At 46.6% G+C, this 15,976-nt stretch overlaps 2 protein-coding genes across 2 annotated transcripts; one reads left to right on the top strand and one right to left on the bottom strand.

The window, feature by feature from the left end:
• Nucleotides 1–13,484: 13,484 nt before the first annotated feature.
• On the top strand, nucleotides 13,485–14,483 carry LOC9648721 (cinnamoyl-CoA reductase 1). The gene has a single exon (XM_002984856.1). The coding sequence runs from the start codon at nucleotides 13,485–13,487 to the stop codon at nucleotides 14,481–14,483; it is 999 nt and encodes a 332-aa protein (XP_002984902.1).
• Nucleotides 14,484–14,564: 81 nt separating this feature from the next.
• LOC9648614 (3-oxoacyl-[acyl-carrier-protein] synthase III, chloroplastic) lies at nucleotides 14,565–15,782 on the bottom strand. The gene is made up of 4 exons (XM_024689889.1): nucleotides 15,700–15,782; nucleotides 15,351–15,424; nucleotides 15,143–15,261; nucleotides 14,565–14,765 (listed from the first exon to the last, which is right to left on the bottom strand). The coding sequence occupies exons 1-4, from the start codon at nucleotides 15,780–15,782 to the stop codon at nucleotides 14,565–14,567; spliced, it is 477 nt and encodes a 158-aa protein (XP_024545657.1).
• Nucleotides 15,783–15,976: the final 194 nt, after the last annotated feature.

Below are 15,976 nucleotides of genomic sequence, written 5' to 3'. Positions count from 1 at the left end.
GATCAAGTCTTGTGGTACCAAGGGATGTTAGGAACCTGGAAGCTTGGTGTGCTTGGTTGCTTGTGCTTGCGGGGAGTGTAGCCGAACCTTAAGTCCAGTCTAACCCGGGGAGGGGGATTGGGAGTGATTTGGGAATCCGTGGAAGGATGGCTAACACTCCGTTGCTCGTGCAGTGAGTAGCTGAAACCAAGTAGGAGCTGGTACCATAGGCGAGAACCTTGGCGAGGGAACTTAGCAAAAGCCAAGGCAATGTTGGACGGATAGACGAGGTAAGCTGGCAAATTGGAAAGGAAAAATTTGTGGCTTACAATTTGGTATCGGAGCCTCTTCCTTAGTTCTAGCGAAGGATAGAGGCGGATTGCTGGGAGATGGCAAGGGCAGGGCGTAAGCGAACCCAGGTGGAGACGGAACCTCCGCCAGAGCTGGAGCCTCCGGTTGAACAAGAGGCTATGGATGAGGAATCCTTGCATGAGGAGGACTCCAGTGAGGAAACTTCCAAACAGGAGTCCGGTGGCGAGGTTCGGTCGTCCAAGGCTCGATTGGACGTTCTAGAAGGTCAATTGGTGTAGACCAATGCCCTGCTGGAGACTCTCGTACGCAAGCTAAAGCGTGACGAGAAGCGGAAGAAAAGGCGAAAGACTGCGGATGCTGGCAGCGCAGAAGGTGTGGACCCTTCGGCAGGGACTGAGGCAAAACCAGACAAGGTCGAACAGACTGAAGTGGAATCAGTCCCTCAGGCAATTCCCAAGTACAAACCAAAGCCCCCACCGGTCTTCAAGGGAGTGAATGACTATAAGGTGGTGGAGGATTGGTTTTATGATATGGAGGACTACTTCCGAGCGTTGCGGTTACCAAGCTCGAAGAAGGTCCCATGTGCAAAACCATACTTGGCAGATAATGCCAAGTCTTGGTGGAGAACAACGGAGGCCAACGAAGGACCGGTGGTCACTTGGGACATGATGAAGGCGAGGATCCGCGCAACATATGTTCCTCCGAATGCCACTCTGCATCTGAGGGATGAACTGAGTAGGCTGAAGCAGACTGGAACCATCCAGGAATATGTGAATGGGTTCATGGCAAAGAGGATACTTGTCACGGACATGGGGGATATGGATGCGTTCCATGCCTTCATATCAGGTTTGCAAACCTGGGCTCGCGGCGAGGTGATGCGCTGGAACCCGACCAACTACAAGGAAGCGTTGGATGCGGCCATCAAGGTGCATTTCAATGATAACCTGCGAAAGGGGAACACGACGGGGTCGGGATCCACGTTTAGCAAAGGGGCCAAACCAAGGGGAACATATAGCAGGGGGAAATTCAAGAAGAGTTTCTCTAAGAATGAGTCCTCGGGGTTCTGGAAAGGCAAATCCGGTGGCCAGCAAGCAAGTACGTGGGGGAGTCAAGCGAAAAGAGACAAACCCACGGATAAGAAGGTCAAGTCGTATAGCAGCGTGGGAAACAACATATGCTACAACTGCGGTGAAGCGGGACACTTTTCGAGGGAATGTCCCTACCCGAAGAAGGCCAGAGTCAATATGGCCATCAAGTCGGGTGAAGTCCAAAATGAGGTATGTGATCCAGTCCCTAACTCAAAGTTACTCATTACACGAGCAACTTTGGTAGAGAGTCGTTCGCGACATCTACTAGCCCTCCGAGGGAAGCTCGGAGGTAGCTTTGTTAAGATCCTTATTGACACGGGTGCTTCGGATAATTTTGTGGCTGCAAACATAGTCCGGCAAGCCGGACTAACGGTGCAACGGCTAGGCGAACCAAGGACTATAGAGTTTGTTCAAGGTAGCCAAAGCACCGATGAGGTACTTCGACAAGCGAAAGTCGAAGTAGGGACATGGAAAGTAGACATGGATTTCACCGTGTTGGACATGGCGGGATTTGACGTGATCTTCGGAATGGATTGGTTCAATCGGTTTGTGGTAGCCCTGCATGGACAAGGTAGGAACCTTGTGGTACTGGCGAATGCCCAAGGAAGAAGATCTAGGGTGGAGGCCCAGGATCTAAAGGTAGGGCAAAGCAAGGCTAAAGAATCTTGCTTAAACCTGGTGTCCACGAGAGGACAACTCACTAAAGGAACTAAGGCAGCCTTTTTGTGCTTACTCTCGGTGAAGAGTGACAAAAAGACAGGAACGAAAGAAGTACCTTTAGTGATCCAGCGGGTGTTGGACCAATTCCAGGATACCATGCCGGAGGAGCTACCGGCGGGGTTACCCCCCGCACGACCGATAGAACATAAGATTGAGCTGGTCGAGGGTGCTGAGGCGGTGGTTCGTCCCCCCTATCGTTTGAACGAAAAAGAACTCAAGGAGCTCAAGTGCCAACTAGAGGAGTTGGTGGGCAAAGGGTATGTTAGGTTGAGCAAGTCGCCGTATGGGGCGCCGGTATTATTTGTGAAAAAGAAAGATGGATCTATGCGCATGTGCATAGACTACCGGTTGCTCAACAAGTATACAAAGAAGAACAAGTACCCTTTGCCCAGGATTGAGGACCTGTTCGATAGGTTGGGAAAGGCAAAATACTTCTCGAGGATTGACCTAAGGTCAGGATACTACCAGATCAGGGTAGCCGAGGAAGATGTCGAGAAGACAACCTGTCGAACGAGGTATGGGAGCTTTGAGTTTTTGGTGATGCCCTTTGGGCTGTGCAATGCGCCGGCAACGTTTTCGGCATTGATGAACCACATCTTTGTACCCTATCTGGATCACTTCGTGGTCGTCTATATTGACGACATCCTGATCTATAGCGAGACGCTAGAGGAGCATGCCGAACACTTGGCGAAGGTGTTTGAGAAACTAAGGGAACATAAACTGTATGCTAAAGAGAGCAACTGTGACTTTGCTCAGCAAGAGGTAAAGTTTCTCGGGCATGTGGTGGGCCAGGACGGGCTCAAGGTGGACCCGGAGAAGGTCCAAGCGATCCAGGAATGGGAGCGACCATCGAATGTACATGAGTTGAGGGCGTTCTTGGGGCTATGCAACTACTATCGAAAGTTTATCAGACACTATTCGAGAGTAGCTCTGCCCTTAACGGATCAAACGGGAAAAGGGAAGATGGTATGGACAGCGGAATGCGAGGCGGCATTCGTCCACCTCAAAGGGAAGTTGAGGAAGGCTCCGATGTTGGCATCACTAGATTTTGGTAAGGACTTTGAGGTAGACACGGATGCTTCGGACTTTGCGTTGGGCGCAGTTTTGAAGCAAGACAACCATCCAGTAGCGTTCTTCTCGAAGAAGCTGGACAAGGCTCAACGGAAGTGGCCTGCCCACGAGAAGGAATTGTTTGCGGTGGTCAAGGCGCTCAAGGAGTGGCGACACTACCTTGGGAGACACTTCAAGGTTTACACGGACAATGTGGCAACGAAACACTTCTTGTCACAACCCGACCTGAGAGGGAAACAAGGTCGGTGGGCCAATGCCTTGGCCGAGTTTGATTGCGAGATTCTGTACAAGCCTGGGAAGAGCAACATCGTGGCAGATGCGCTAAGTCGAAAAGCGAGCTTGAGGTTGGCGATCTCCAGCACAACAGCAACCTTCTGGGACGATGTGCGGACAGCATATGAGAATGATGGTCTATCACAAGAAGTGTTGTTGAGGAATCTGGAGGCGCGGGAAGCTCACCAGAGAGGTGAGTTGCCAACGGAAGAGAAAACGGGCTATGCGGAACGCAACGGACTCATTTATTACAAGCAAACGAGGGTGTATGTTCCAGAAGGGGGACTAAGGAAGGTAGCCTTAGAAGAGTGTCATGACGGACCTCTTGCGGGACACGGCGGAGTGCCCAAGACGATGGGCTTACTCAAGAGGAAGTACCATTGGCCAGATATGGCTAAGGACGTCCAAGACTATGTAAAGACATGTCCAACATGTCAGCAGGTCAAAGCCGTGACTAAGGCTAGTGGGGGCTTGTTGCAAAGCATCCCAATTCCAGATCGCCCATGGAAATGTCTTACGATGGACTTCATCACGGGACTACCCCCAAGCGAGGGGTTCGATGCGATATTCGTGGTGGTGGACCGATTTTCAAAGATGGCACATTTCATACCCACCACAACGGACGTGGATGTGGAAGGTGTGGCGAAGCTGTTCTTCGAACAAGTGGTTCGAGTGCGGGGAAGGCCGGAAGAGATTATCTCAGATCGAGATAAGATCTTCACTAGTAGGTTCTGGAGGACACTCCTAGAACAGTATCGCACCAAATTGAAATTCAGCACAGCCTATCACCCACAGACAGGTAATGGGTATTAAGTCAAGATTGATGGCACTAACACTTCTTGACAGACGGACAAACAGAAAGGGTGAATAGGCAGCTGGAGGATTATTTGCGATGCTATGTCTCGGGAGACCAGACCGACTGGGTAAGTCATTTGGGACTTGCGGAAATGTGTTATAACAACTCACCACACTCAAGCATCGGGGTGAGTCCATGGGAAGTCATCAATGGGCGAGCTATTGAAGGTCCTGTGGAACTCGGCGTGGCCGAGTATCATGGAGAGTTACCCGCAGTGGAGGCATTCACGGCGGAAAGACTCAACATTTGGAATCTAGTGAGGGATTCCTTGGAACGGGCTCAACAAAGGCAAACTAAGTACGCGAACCAAAAGCGTCGGGATGTGGAGTTCCAAGCTGGGGAGAAGGTGTGGCTGAACACCAAGAACCTCAGGCTACCAAGTGGGATCAGCCGAAAGTTGACCCAAAGGTAAAGATGCATGTATTCCTGTAAATGATATGATCTTGAGTTCCTTAAGCAGGTTCGCGGGGCCTTATGAAATTGAGGCACGAATCGGTAAAGTGGCTTACCGACTCCGACTTCCTCGAGAGATGGGGAAGATGCACCCAGTGTTCCACGTGAACTTACTCAAGCCGTACTTTGAGGATCCGCTTCGCAAGGGCCAAGTGAGACCTTTACCTGAGGTTATCCAAGGGGAAGAGGAATACGAAGTCGAGGCCATCCTCAATGCGCGCAAGAGCAAGCGACAAGGACGCGAGGTGAGAGAGTTCCATGTGAAGTGGAAAGGATTTCCACACTGTGAAGCAACATGGGAACCGGAGGAGAACCTAGCGAACGCGCGAGATCTAGTGGAGGAATTTCTGCAAGGCAGAACTCTATGTACTTATGCAAAATTCAATTAAAAATATCAATTTGCAAAGTTGAGCAAGTGGCATATGTTGGGACCCGAAGGCGCGCCAAAGGTAAGCTAATTAGCATGGGTTGGATAGGTCGACCAGGCATAGGGCACTACGCCCGACTCCCCGCGGGGGTGTCGAATCCGTAGACGTATTCTACGGAGGTTGGGTTCGAGTCCCAACCCCCTAGTAAAGCAAGGCTGGGTTCAAGTCCCGACCCCATACTAGGGCGTGGTGAGGTGAGGAGTATAGGGACACCTATATTCCGTTGTCATGGGCTCTTGGCCGGGGAGGCTAACTTAGGCACACCGCTAAGTGGGGGGATGCCCCCGGAGACATGGTCAACAAGTCGTAGGATAAAATGAGACGTTCGATGTGGGCATCGAACTTCTTCTATGGGTGGTGGAGTTGTAAGGAACCGACTCCCCGAGATGTCGTAGACTAAAGGATCCCCAAAAAGCTTGACCGAAATGACAAAGAGTTCATCGGATGGGACCAAGTCGAGGATCGAGTCCAAGACCGACTCTAGGACCGAGTTCGAGATAGAGTCCGGAATCGAGTCCGAGACCGACTCGGGGACCGAGTTCGAGTCCGAGTTCGAGACCGAGTTCGAGACGGAGTCCGAGATCCGAAATCGGGTCCGAGACCGAGTCCGAGGTCGAGTCCAAGGTCGGGTCCGAGATCAGGTCCGAGATCGAGTCCGTGATCGAGTCCGAACCCGAATCCGAAGTCGGATCCGAAATCGGGTCCGAGATCGAGCCAGAGACTAAGTCCAAATACTAATACGGGTCAAGGGGTGAAAGCCCAAAGCGTGCGTCTCCCAGGGGGGGGGGGCTGCAGGGGGTTCCAAAAGTATAGTAGGGATAGTGAGGTCCAGGAACCAGTTTTGAAGGGACTCTCCAGTTGGGCTTCCAAACCGACTTGAGGTTGAGACTGGGACCGAGGGGCCTTGGGTGGGAGTGAGCATGGACTTGGCTGGTGCCGGAGGGGCCATCCAAGGAAGTGCTCAAGAGCAGCTCCCACTCCCGAAAGGGAAACCGATTGCGATGCTCCCGGCTCATGTGGAGTGGTGCCCCACTTGAGTACCATGCGGCTCATTGGTCCTCGCCCTTCCTAGGGGCTTGGGCCTTCCTTCGGGATGGAAGTGGGGGGCGAGAGGTACCCATACCGGGCCGCTAGGCCACGGTGTTTCGCCCCGGCATCCCGAAGCAAGTGTTGCACTCAAGACTTGGGATTTAGAGGGTCCCATGATCAAGTCTTGTGGTACCAAGGGATGTTAGGAACCTGGAAGCTTGGTGTGCTTGGCTGCTTGTGCTTGCGGGGAGTGTAGCCGAACCTTAAGTCCAGTCTAACCCGGGGAGGGGGATTGGGAGTGATTTGGGAATCCGTGGAAGGATGGCTAACACTCCGTTGCTCGTGCAGTGAGTAGCTGAAACCAAGTAGGAGCTGGTACCATAGGCGAGAACCTTGGCGAGGGAACTTAGCAAAAGCCAAGGCAGTGTTGGACGGATAAACAAGGTAAGCTGGCAAATTGGAAAGGAAAAATTTGTGGCTTACATTATGCTAGTGCCAATAACTAGAGACAGTTAATGATATATGCCTCTTAATACATCATGAAGTCAAGGGATACTTGCTAAGGAGGAAGTTATGTTTGATAAATGAAATGAAATAACCTATTTGGTGTAAATTCAAACTTAGGGCAAAAAGTACATGTGAATAGATTGGATAAATCTAAAACAATTTCTTAGAGATTCTCACTCATTTCTAGTGAGTAAACATAATTGTGGTGTACTAAAATCCCTAGAGAAGGAGCCCTAAACTCCAAAGGGCCGTGTTCTTGTTCAAGGAATATCTTGATTTATACACATTGAAAGTGTGGGAGCATGTTAGATGCTCACAAAGTTTTAGATAAGATGAGAGATCATAGTGTTATTGTGTGAATTCCTTTGATGATGAGATACTAAGAAAACTATGAAGGAGAACATTCTTTGGGGTTTAATGGCCTCTGCTTCCCCCTTTTTAATTTATACTTGCATGCCACCTCATTGCTTATATAGGCAGACCACCTCTTAAATCACCTTGAGTCAATTATCAATTACTCAAATTTGTTCTAGTATCTAAATTTATAAAATAAAAAATATTTTTTATTCTACTATAATAGCATTATTCTGATTGTATAGCTTAATATGACTTAAAGTTTAATATTACTAATTTGGGTTTGATACAAAAAGTGAGGAGTGGGTATGGAAAGCCATGTAAGAGAGGGAGGTGCTAGATATCCCATTCTTTATCATGGAAGAATAAAGACGAGGGTATAAACTCTTGATTTTGAGCTTTTTGGGATGTCACCCAACCTAATACTATTCAAACCCAAGAGAGGAAAGTGTTGAATATTCCATTCTTTATCATGGAAGAACATAGATTAGGGTGTAAATTCCTGACTTTGGACTTCTTAGAAAGTTACTCAACTCAATATTATCCAAACCCAAGAACACTTAATCCTAAGTATCCCAAGATCTTTAATCAATTGAAAAAAAAGGTGCACTTTTGTTTATAGGCCCTTTCCTTCTATATTTGAACCTTTATGGATTATTTCTCACATTATTCTCTTTAGTTGTTTATATACGGCAATAACAAAGTTTATAAGGTCCAATAAAAGCTTTCAAGGCACTATTTAAGGTACCCATCCCCCCTCTTTCCTATTGTTCTTGGTAACTAAAAAGTAGCTTATAAATCTTGTGAACACAGCTCATAACTCTCATGAATGCTAGCCACTTTTCAAAAAGTGCTAAACCTTACAATAATTAGTTGATTCTAGATAATTTGCAAGATACAACATGATAGATAAATGTCTAAACCCAAACACTCACTGATAGGATAGCATCTGTCTATAGTCTTGAATAAAAGAGTGTTTCAACACAAAACTACAATGTCTAGACAAAGAGCAGAAGGATTGTCACACTCGTTGACAATCAACTCATGTGGCATTACTTGTTGTAGCAAATACAGTATAACAAATACATCCACATGGATCAAAAGGAAGACCACACTGTCATCACTTAGGAGCTATATTGCTTTCCTCCAATGGAGAAAGAATGTGCTTTCATTACACCAATTCAATGCTTATGGATAAAATGAAATCAACTAATAGCTTTACATTGTTGCCACATGCAAGAGCCTCAAAGCCAAGTCCTATGCTCAATGTCTCCGAGCTGCTAGACTACTTATAGAGCCCATGAGATTTATGAAGTATAAGACTAGATTGGCTATAGCCCTTCAAGTGGATCTATGCATGATCAAATTTACAACCAATTGTTGGGACCAAGGACATCCAACCTCACTCTAACTCAACAATTTTGTAATATGAAAAATTAGGAGATTGTCCTTGCATATGGCCAATAATGCTCTTGTGACATTTATCAAACATTGCAACTAACTACACATGATCCAAGTGATCATCATTGGCTCCCTTGGGGTCCTCTTGAATGAGGCCATGTCATCAACTCTAGTGATAGCTACAATCAACCCTAATGAAGAATAATGGGTCAAAATTTCTAATTAGATATTGAGATTTATCAAGGGGCTAGAGTGTGCTTACGACTGATACAAGTCAAGATCATGGATTTCTCTTTATTTTAGACTAAATATGATTAATTAATAGGGGATTAGCAATAATCTTAGGGTGGTTATCCATCGTGAGGAGTCCTTATATCAGTTATAGGAGATAAAATACAAAATAAAGTTTGATAGAAAGTGAAGAGTAAATGGGTGGTGTAATGAAGAATAATAATGGCATTGCCAAAAAGGCCAGTGTTGAGGAGGAAAAACTTTCGAACGGCTATAATGACTATTAGCACTAGAGTATGAGGAGGCTCAAGTCCCTAACCAACTGTGGTTTCTCCATGCTCATTCATTTTGGTGTTTATGGAGTTCCAACATGTCAGGCTACCTTCCATAAGTCAAAGGCCATTTTGTTTTGGTGTGGAAAATGTTGGATAGTGAGGAGAGGAGTTAATCTTTGGGACAAATATAACTTATTAAATATGGAATGGTGTTATTTTACAAATTAGGGAGCAAGAACAACACCATAGGGTTTAGAACATTAAAACCAATATATAAGGCATGATAACAAAGGTGTCCACTATATAACAATATTGAGGGACTAGACTGAATATCATGGGGTTTTTGCTAAGCCAATGCAAGATAAACCAAAGAGAACTAACAAGCCCAGCCAAATATACTTAACTAAATAAATACTTAGGAATTGCTTCTTTATGTCAAGCACTTAATATGTTACTTCATTAATTTCAAGAAAGCCTTCAATATAGTTCTGAGATAAGGCTTATTAGATCAGCTAAAAGTATTTAGAACATCCACAGTGATAATCCAGGTTTCTTCAGCTTTATATAAAGTTATTTTTATTGACTTTACTGATCAAGAATTGCTCACCAACACCATTGGCATAGAACAGCCCACCTTCTCCAAATCTCTTTAGTTTATATACCAATGTGATTAAGGCTCTGTTTGTTGATCACCATCTATCAGAGATCCAAATGGCAGGACTGTACTTGTATTTACTTCTATACATAGATGACTTACTACTACTTGCCTCCTGCTTCAGAGACAACTAGAGGTCCTTGCCATGTTTTGTGAAAACAGAAGCTTAGCTATAAATCTTACCAAAACATAGATTGTGACCTTCAGAGGGGGAGATAATGCTTAGAATATGTATCAAGGCAAGATAGTGGTAGAGGTTAAGGCATACAAATACCTTGGCTATATAGTACATCAATGAGATAACTGACCATATTAGTATCACATGCCCTCCAAAGTGATTTCCATACCATAGAATGGGGCAAGGATCTTTGGAGGAAAGTTCAAAAGATTCATTGGACATCCTCATAGAATTCACAGGATTATGTATATGGAATCTGGTATCCAATGCAGCTCCAAGTTGGGAAGAACACCATGTAATATGTTCTATGTCTACTCACACCTGGATGAAGGCAACCTCGTGAAGTTTGTTGTTTTGGACTCTATCAACCTTGGCAATCAACATCAACTTGGGTGGTGGCACAAACTTCAGGCCTAGACATGGTCACTAGAGATGGAGCTTAGTGATCTCCCTCTGGAAAATATAGTCTATATCTGAATGCTATGGATGGAAAAAGCATTTAAGACATGGCTGCAAGGGGCTCATCACTTGACAACCTTTACATGGTATCTGCAAAAAGTGAATATTATATGGGATATAGGTGTTGAGCTCTATTGGCCTCTTGGACAGAAACACAAGAAGATCATTGCAGCATAAGGCTAGAGAGCATCAATTGTATTTAGTTCTCGCCCTCCAATCCCATTGGCCAAAACTAACATCAAGAGAATTTTTCTCATGACCATGCAAGGGATCCAATGCCCAGCAAACCTCCCCCTTATAGCTTTAAGATCACATATAACATGATACAGGATATTTGATAAATTGATATATAGCTTTCATAAACTATGTGAAAACAATGGAAACCTAACATCCAGCCGCTACAGCCTGGGGAGCTGTCAGTCTTGACATTCATCAGGAACTAAGGATTGGAGCGATGCTTATGCTTGATAAATTACTTTTGTCTAGGATGCAACGACTTTAAGCAGACCGATTTCTTCAGACCATTCTATGGCAAAAGGATATGTGCTTTGTTTTTTCCCACTTCTGCCTGTAGTACCTTTGATTGTTAGCATTGGCATGGAAATCTTCGCACTTTTCTTTCCAGGAATCATTTACACCTGCGAGTTTGAAAGAATGCGAACGGACTGGTACTTTTCTTTTTCTCCAGAGAGAAAAAAACATTAAGGGGCTGGATGTAAGCAGCGAGGATCTTCCATTCCCGAGCCTTTCACAACCAATGATCTCGATTATGCGTGGAAACTCGATCACAATGGCTCAGGGACTGATAATTTTGTGTGTTTAACTTCCTCGCTACAAGCTTTTCTAGTGCGTCCCAAGACCACAATAGGCTGACGACTAGTTCTTGTCTTCTTGAGGCACGAGCGATACAGTATACTTTGACTACACCTTTCCACTTTTACTTTCTTAAAGCGCTAGCTTTTTTGATGGTTCGCTTCCTTTTTCAGTTCTTCAATCAATGCTTCATCTGCAGCTGCAAACTGGTTATACCCTGGAGGCATTTCTTCATCGGATTTGTATAGCTCGAAGCCTAGGCCTGCGTTGATGTGTCCATCCAGATGCTGGAAAGCGTCCCAAAGTTGAGATGCAAAAGGGTGGGTGGTTCAGGCACGATAAAGATTCCCAAGTTTGGATGTATTTTGTGAGGTTTTCGTATTCAATCCGTTGGACGCAGAGACGAGGATGGTATTGCAGGAAGTCTGCTCCCTGAACCTGGAAACGTACACAAATAAACATATAAAGAAACAGGTGATACAAACCTGAAGACGAATTCTCTTCATTGGTCCAGTGTAAGTCCTCTCTGCCCAGTGCTCATTTCGCAGGGGATTTCTTGAACATTGATAAGTATAGTGTCCCTTCGCTAGGCAGAGGTAGCATTGCTTTTGTTCATGAGCAAAAGGATCCACTCCAGGCTAGCAAAAGAAAACAAAAACTAGAAAATTCAGAATAAGTGAGCTTTCTTACCCCCTTGCAAAGATCAAACTCAATCTTGCTTACCTTGCTCGCATGCGTTCGCCAGCGTTCGCGATTGCAAAAATGTCCACCTCCTCGGCTTTTGCTTTGTGAACTTATTATGATGTCAGTGCCGTAAGCCTTCTTTTGGTGTCCATTGCTGCTGCCGCCACAAGCCTTCTTGTGGTGTTGTTGCTGCTGCTGCCGTAGGCCTTCATCCTCGAAACCTAACAGGTGGCTATACCAGATCGAAAAGAGTCCATATAGCAGCTTCCACTGCTTCTTGTTCGGGACCTGGATCAAAGAGGGCCCTGAGGAAAAGCTACGAGTTTTTTAATTGGTTATCGGATGCCATCGATTATCTACTAGAAAATGCCTAGTAAGATGACATCGCCATGTTCCAGAGGAAAGCAGGCTCTCACCATGACAGCCACTAATGTCAAAGAGACCCGTCTACCGACTTCTTAATTTTGAGTAGAGTAACTACAGCGCCTCAACCGTTAATTCTCGCGTGCACCAAGAGGCTCTACATGTTACCTTTTGGAGAAACAAGTGAAACTTGCTTCAAACGAGGTTCAGCACATACTATGGTCCACGTCATAAACTCCATGGTTGTACTTGCTTTCCTCTGAGAAATTATAGAATGAAGAAGCAGAACTTACCACCAAAAACGTAGCACTCGCCTCAATTAACACGGACGACTTACGATATTTCAGGAAATTGAATACTATTATTATTGCCTTGAAATGTCTGGAACCTAATTAGCACAGCGACGAACTTGGCTTGAGATGAAGAGCGATGGAGAAAAGCTCACAATTTGAAAAGTTTGAGGTTTTCTGGTCACCACAAAATCTTGACCCATCTTCATCACGACTATTCACCAGGTTTTTGAGAAAGGCGCCATGGGAAACAACCGCGATGTTCTTCTCTTCACGAAACGTCAACCTGCTCAAAAGGCAACTGCTGAAAACAGTCATAAGAGTTTGATTTACCATTGCAAGAAAGATCTCCGCCGTGCATCAAAGGACTCCCTTGATTCTCGGTTGGGTTTCCACAGCACGTCTTCATCATCCTCGATCTATGAAAAGTAAATCACAATTTATAATATGAAAGAAAGAAAAAATGGCCACCTGCGAAAAATCCACTTCGGGAAATTGAAACTTGCTTTCACTAATGGACCTCCTCTTGGTGGCTCCAGAAGGAATCTGGCAAACACAAAAACACAAAAGATCTCAGTGATGCATGAACTGAACGTACCATGAGCTCCCTGCACAGGTCCAAGGCAACAAGAGGCGGTGGACTGGAGATTCGTTCGCTGCCATGCCGCACCCCAAACACACCTACAGCCGTTTGTAATGTCCTGAAAGCGCTGGTCCTGTGCTTACCGCGTCAAAGGAGAAACCACAACTAGCTTAACTTCACGCATCAAGCCCGTGGCTACAATATGCTTCCGGAGTTGCTCCACCTAAAACCCGACTGTAAAATCCTGTTATATTTTCTATTTCTCTTACTTGCTTCCAGCCAGCGGGCTTGAGAACCGGATCGAAGACATGGCCCGGCGAATGGAAACCATTGTGTTCAGCCTCAGCATGCCGCACCTATATATAATCCTCGTCAAGAATTCAATCCAAGAGTCACTACCAGGTGGATCATCTTCAGAGCTTCGGAGGTCATCGTGTCTCCTTTTGCTTTGCAAAACAGAAAACCTAAAACGAAAAGCAAGCATGCCGACAGTGGCGGTAACGGGTGCTGGCGGCTTCATCGGCTCCTGGATCGTCCGCATTCTCCTGGATCGAGGCTACCAGGTTCGAGCCGCCGTGCGCGATCCCCACGACGAGCTCAAGCTCGCGCATCTCAAGCAGCTTCCGGGCGCTCCGGATCGCCTCACCATCGTCAAGCTCGATCTCAGCAGCAGCAGCGCCATCGAGGCCAGGGTCCAGGGCTGCGACGGGGTCTTCCACGTCGCCTGCGCCATGGCGGCCAAGCTTACCCGCGATCCCCACGCTGAGATCGTCCAGCCCATCGTCGATGGCACCGTGAATCTGATGCGGGCTTGCTCCAGCGCGGGGGTGACGAGAGTGGTGCTCACTTCCACGATTGGGACCATGTACCTGGATCCCTCCCGCGGCGATAGCGCCCCGATCGACGAGCAGTGCTGGAGCAGCCTCGAGTTTATGGAAGAGACCGGCGAGTGGTACTGCCTGGGAAAGACGCTGGCGGAGAGTGCTGCTTGGCAGATCTCCATGAAGAGTGAGCTGGACTTGGTGGTGATAAATCCAAGTGTTACTCTCGGCCCGGTGTTGCAGCCATGGCAAAACGCGAGCAGCTCTCACATCCTTCGTTTGATCAACACGAAGTTTGAGCGATACTTGAACCGATCCCAGGCCTACGTCGATGTAAGGGACGTTGCTCTGGCTCATGTTGAGGCTTTCGAGAGGCAGGGAGCTCGCGGACGATACTTGTGTGCCGAGAGCTCGCTCCACAGGGCGGAGCTGATCGATGTGCTGCGGGAGGTTGTGCCGCCAGAGGTGGCGGCGCGGTTGCCGTCCAAGATGGTCACTGGCGGCGAGAGGGCGGCGCGTTTTGTCATCTCCACTGAGAAGATCCGCCGAGAGCTTGGGTTGAAGTTCCGGCCGCTCAAGGAGTGCTTGAAAGACTCTGTGGAGAGTTATAGAGACAAAGGCTTGCTGGTGTTCCCTCGAGCATCGCCAGCTCTGGCTTAAGAAGATACAAAAGATTGAATACACTAGTTTATGTCATAGCATATATTCATAATTTTTATGCTTCGCCAACTTTTGGAGATGTCAAGTTTCAGGACGACAGCCCTTGCAAAAACCAGTTCCAAATCCTGCTGTAGCTATAACATCCCCTGGCTTGACTCGACCACTTCGAACTTGCTCATACAACACAAGAGAAATGGATGCAGCACTGGTGTTCCCATAGGACCCGAGGTTTGACAACACTTTCTCCTTAGGACCTTTCTTGGTAACTTTGTCCAAAATTTGCTGGTTTGCCTCTGCTTTTTGATGAAGCTCTAATCAATCTCCTGAATTCTAAGATCGGCATCTTCAAGAGCGTCTTGGACAGCTGCAGGCACGGTTTCAACAACACACTTCTTGCCCTTCCATGTCAAGGAATGAATAGGACAACAGCTCTATGGGCCATTGCGCCCCTGCACCGTCTTGTCAATAGCATTTTCCTTGGGTGAAAGATGTAAGTACTTGCAAGCAAGATCAATCGTGACAATGGATATGTCGAAGCAACGTACTTATCTCCACTAGATACGTTGGCATCTGATAGCCAAGTAGATTGTCTTTGCTGGTGCTAGCCTGAAAATTAAAATTGTAGCAAGCTTCAGTAGTGATGTCTTTGCTTTGCTCACTTTGAGTACCACAACTCCAGTCGCATCCCCAAACAAAATACACGTCTTCCTATCTGTCCAGTCCACATATCTGGATAGAACATGGGCCCCAACTACGAGAGCCGTCTTGAATCTCCCTCCTGGAGATGCACACATTCGTGTACGTGGAAACAGTGCTCAATTCTAATAAGAGAATCACCTCTCATAAGCATGGATGGCTCTATTAGACCGATCATAAAGCCGCTGCATGCTGCTACAGTGTCAAGAGGCAACCGAGTTATGGCATCACAGTTGATTTGCCACCTATAGCCCCGAAAACATGGCCATTGTTATCATAATATTTCGTTTTCTCTAGACAGAATATCATCGGAGTGCTCGTGCATAGCTTAACGAAGTCAATGTCTCTAGGGTTAACATTGGCCATGATCAATGCTTCTAAAGCCAAAGACCAGGGATTCCTTGGCTGCGGAAAAGCATGAATCGCATGTTAGATTCCTGGCGCGAGAGAATGCCGGTTCTGCCTTGGATCCATTTTTCAGAGGTCTACAAACCATAACCATAGATTTGAGGAAAGCTACGTGCTCCAAGCAACAAAAACACTGTCCGAGATGTCTGCGGTGACCGAGATCACTGCAGAGCCTGTTCCATATATCTCCTCCATTTGGGGATGAGTTCGATCTCCAGCAGTGAAGAACAATATGGATCTAGCTTTCAAGCTTACATCTCGCTCCTTCACCAGCACCTTTATATCACCCCAGGTTGGCTGTAATCTGGACAGCCACTCATTTCTCTACATCGCCTTGGTGCCCACAAGATGCCATGCCAAGCTCCATCCAGATAGGTTTTCAGCTCGTC

This window comes from Selaginella moellendorffii, unplaced genomic scaffold (assembly GCF_000143415.4).
Source record: "Selaginella moellendorffii unplaced genomic scaffold, v1.0 SELMOscaffold_64, whole genome shotgun sequence".
Taxonomy (NCBI): Eukaryota; Viridiplantae; Streptophyta; class Lycopodiopsida; order Selaginellales; family Selaginellaceae; genus Selaginella; species Selaginella moellendorffii.
Note: the sequence above shows the minus strand (reverse complement) of the source record. Positions and strands in the feature narration are given on the sequence as shown.

What these genes read in the sequence shown, in the direction of transcription:
- LOC9648721 (XM_002984856.1), top strand. Translation starts at nt 13,485, where the DNA reads ATGCCGACAGTGGCGGTAACGGGTGCTGGCGGCTTCATCGGCTCCTGG.
- LOC9648614 (XM_024689889.1), bottom strand. Translation starts at nt 15,782, where the DNA reads ATGGAGGAGATATATGGAACAGGCTCTGCAGTGATCTCGGTCACCGCA. An exon ending in GTTTTTGTTGCTTGGAGCAC is followed by an intron (nt 15,425 to 15,699) that starts GTAGCTTTCCTC and finishes TCGGGGCTATAG; the next exon opens with GTGGCAAATCAACTGTGATG. An exon ending in ATGCAGCGGCTTTATGATCG is followed by an intron (nt 15,262 to 15,350) that starts GTCTAATAGAGC and finishes GTGCATCTCCAG; the next exon opens with GAGGGAGATTCAAGACGGCT.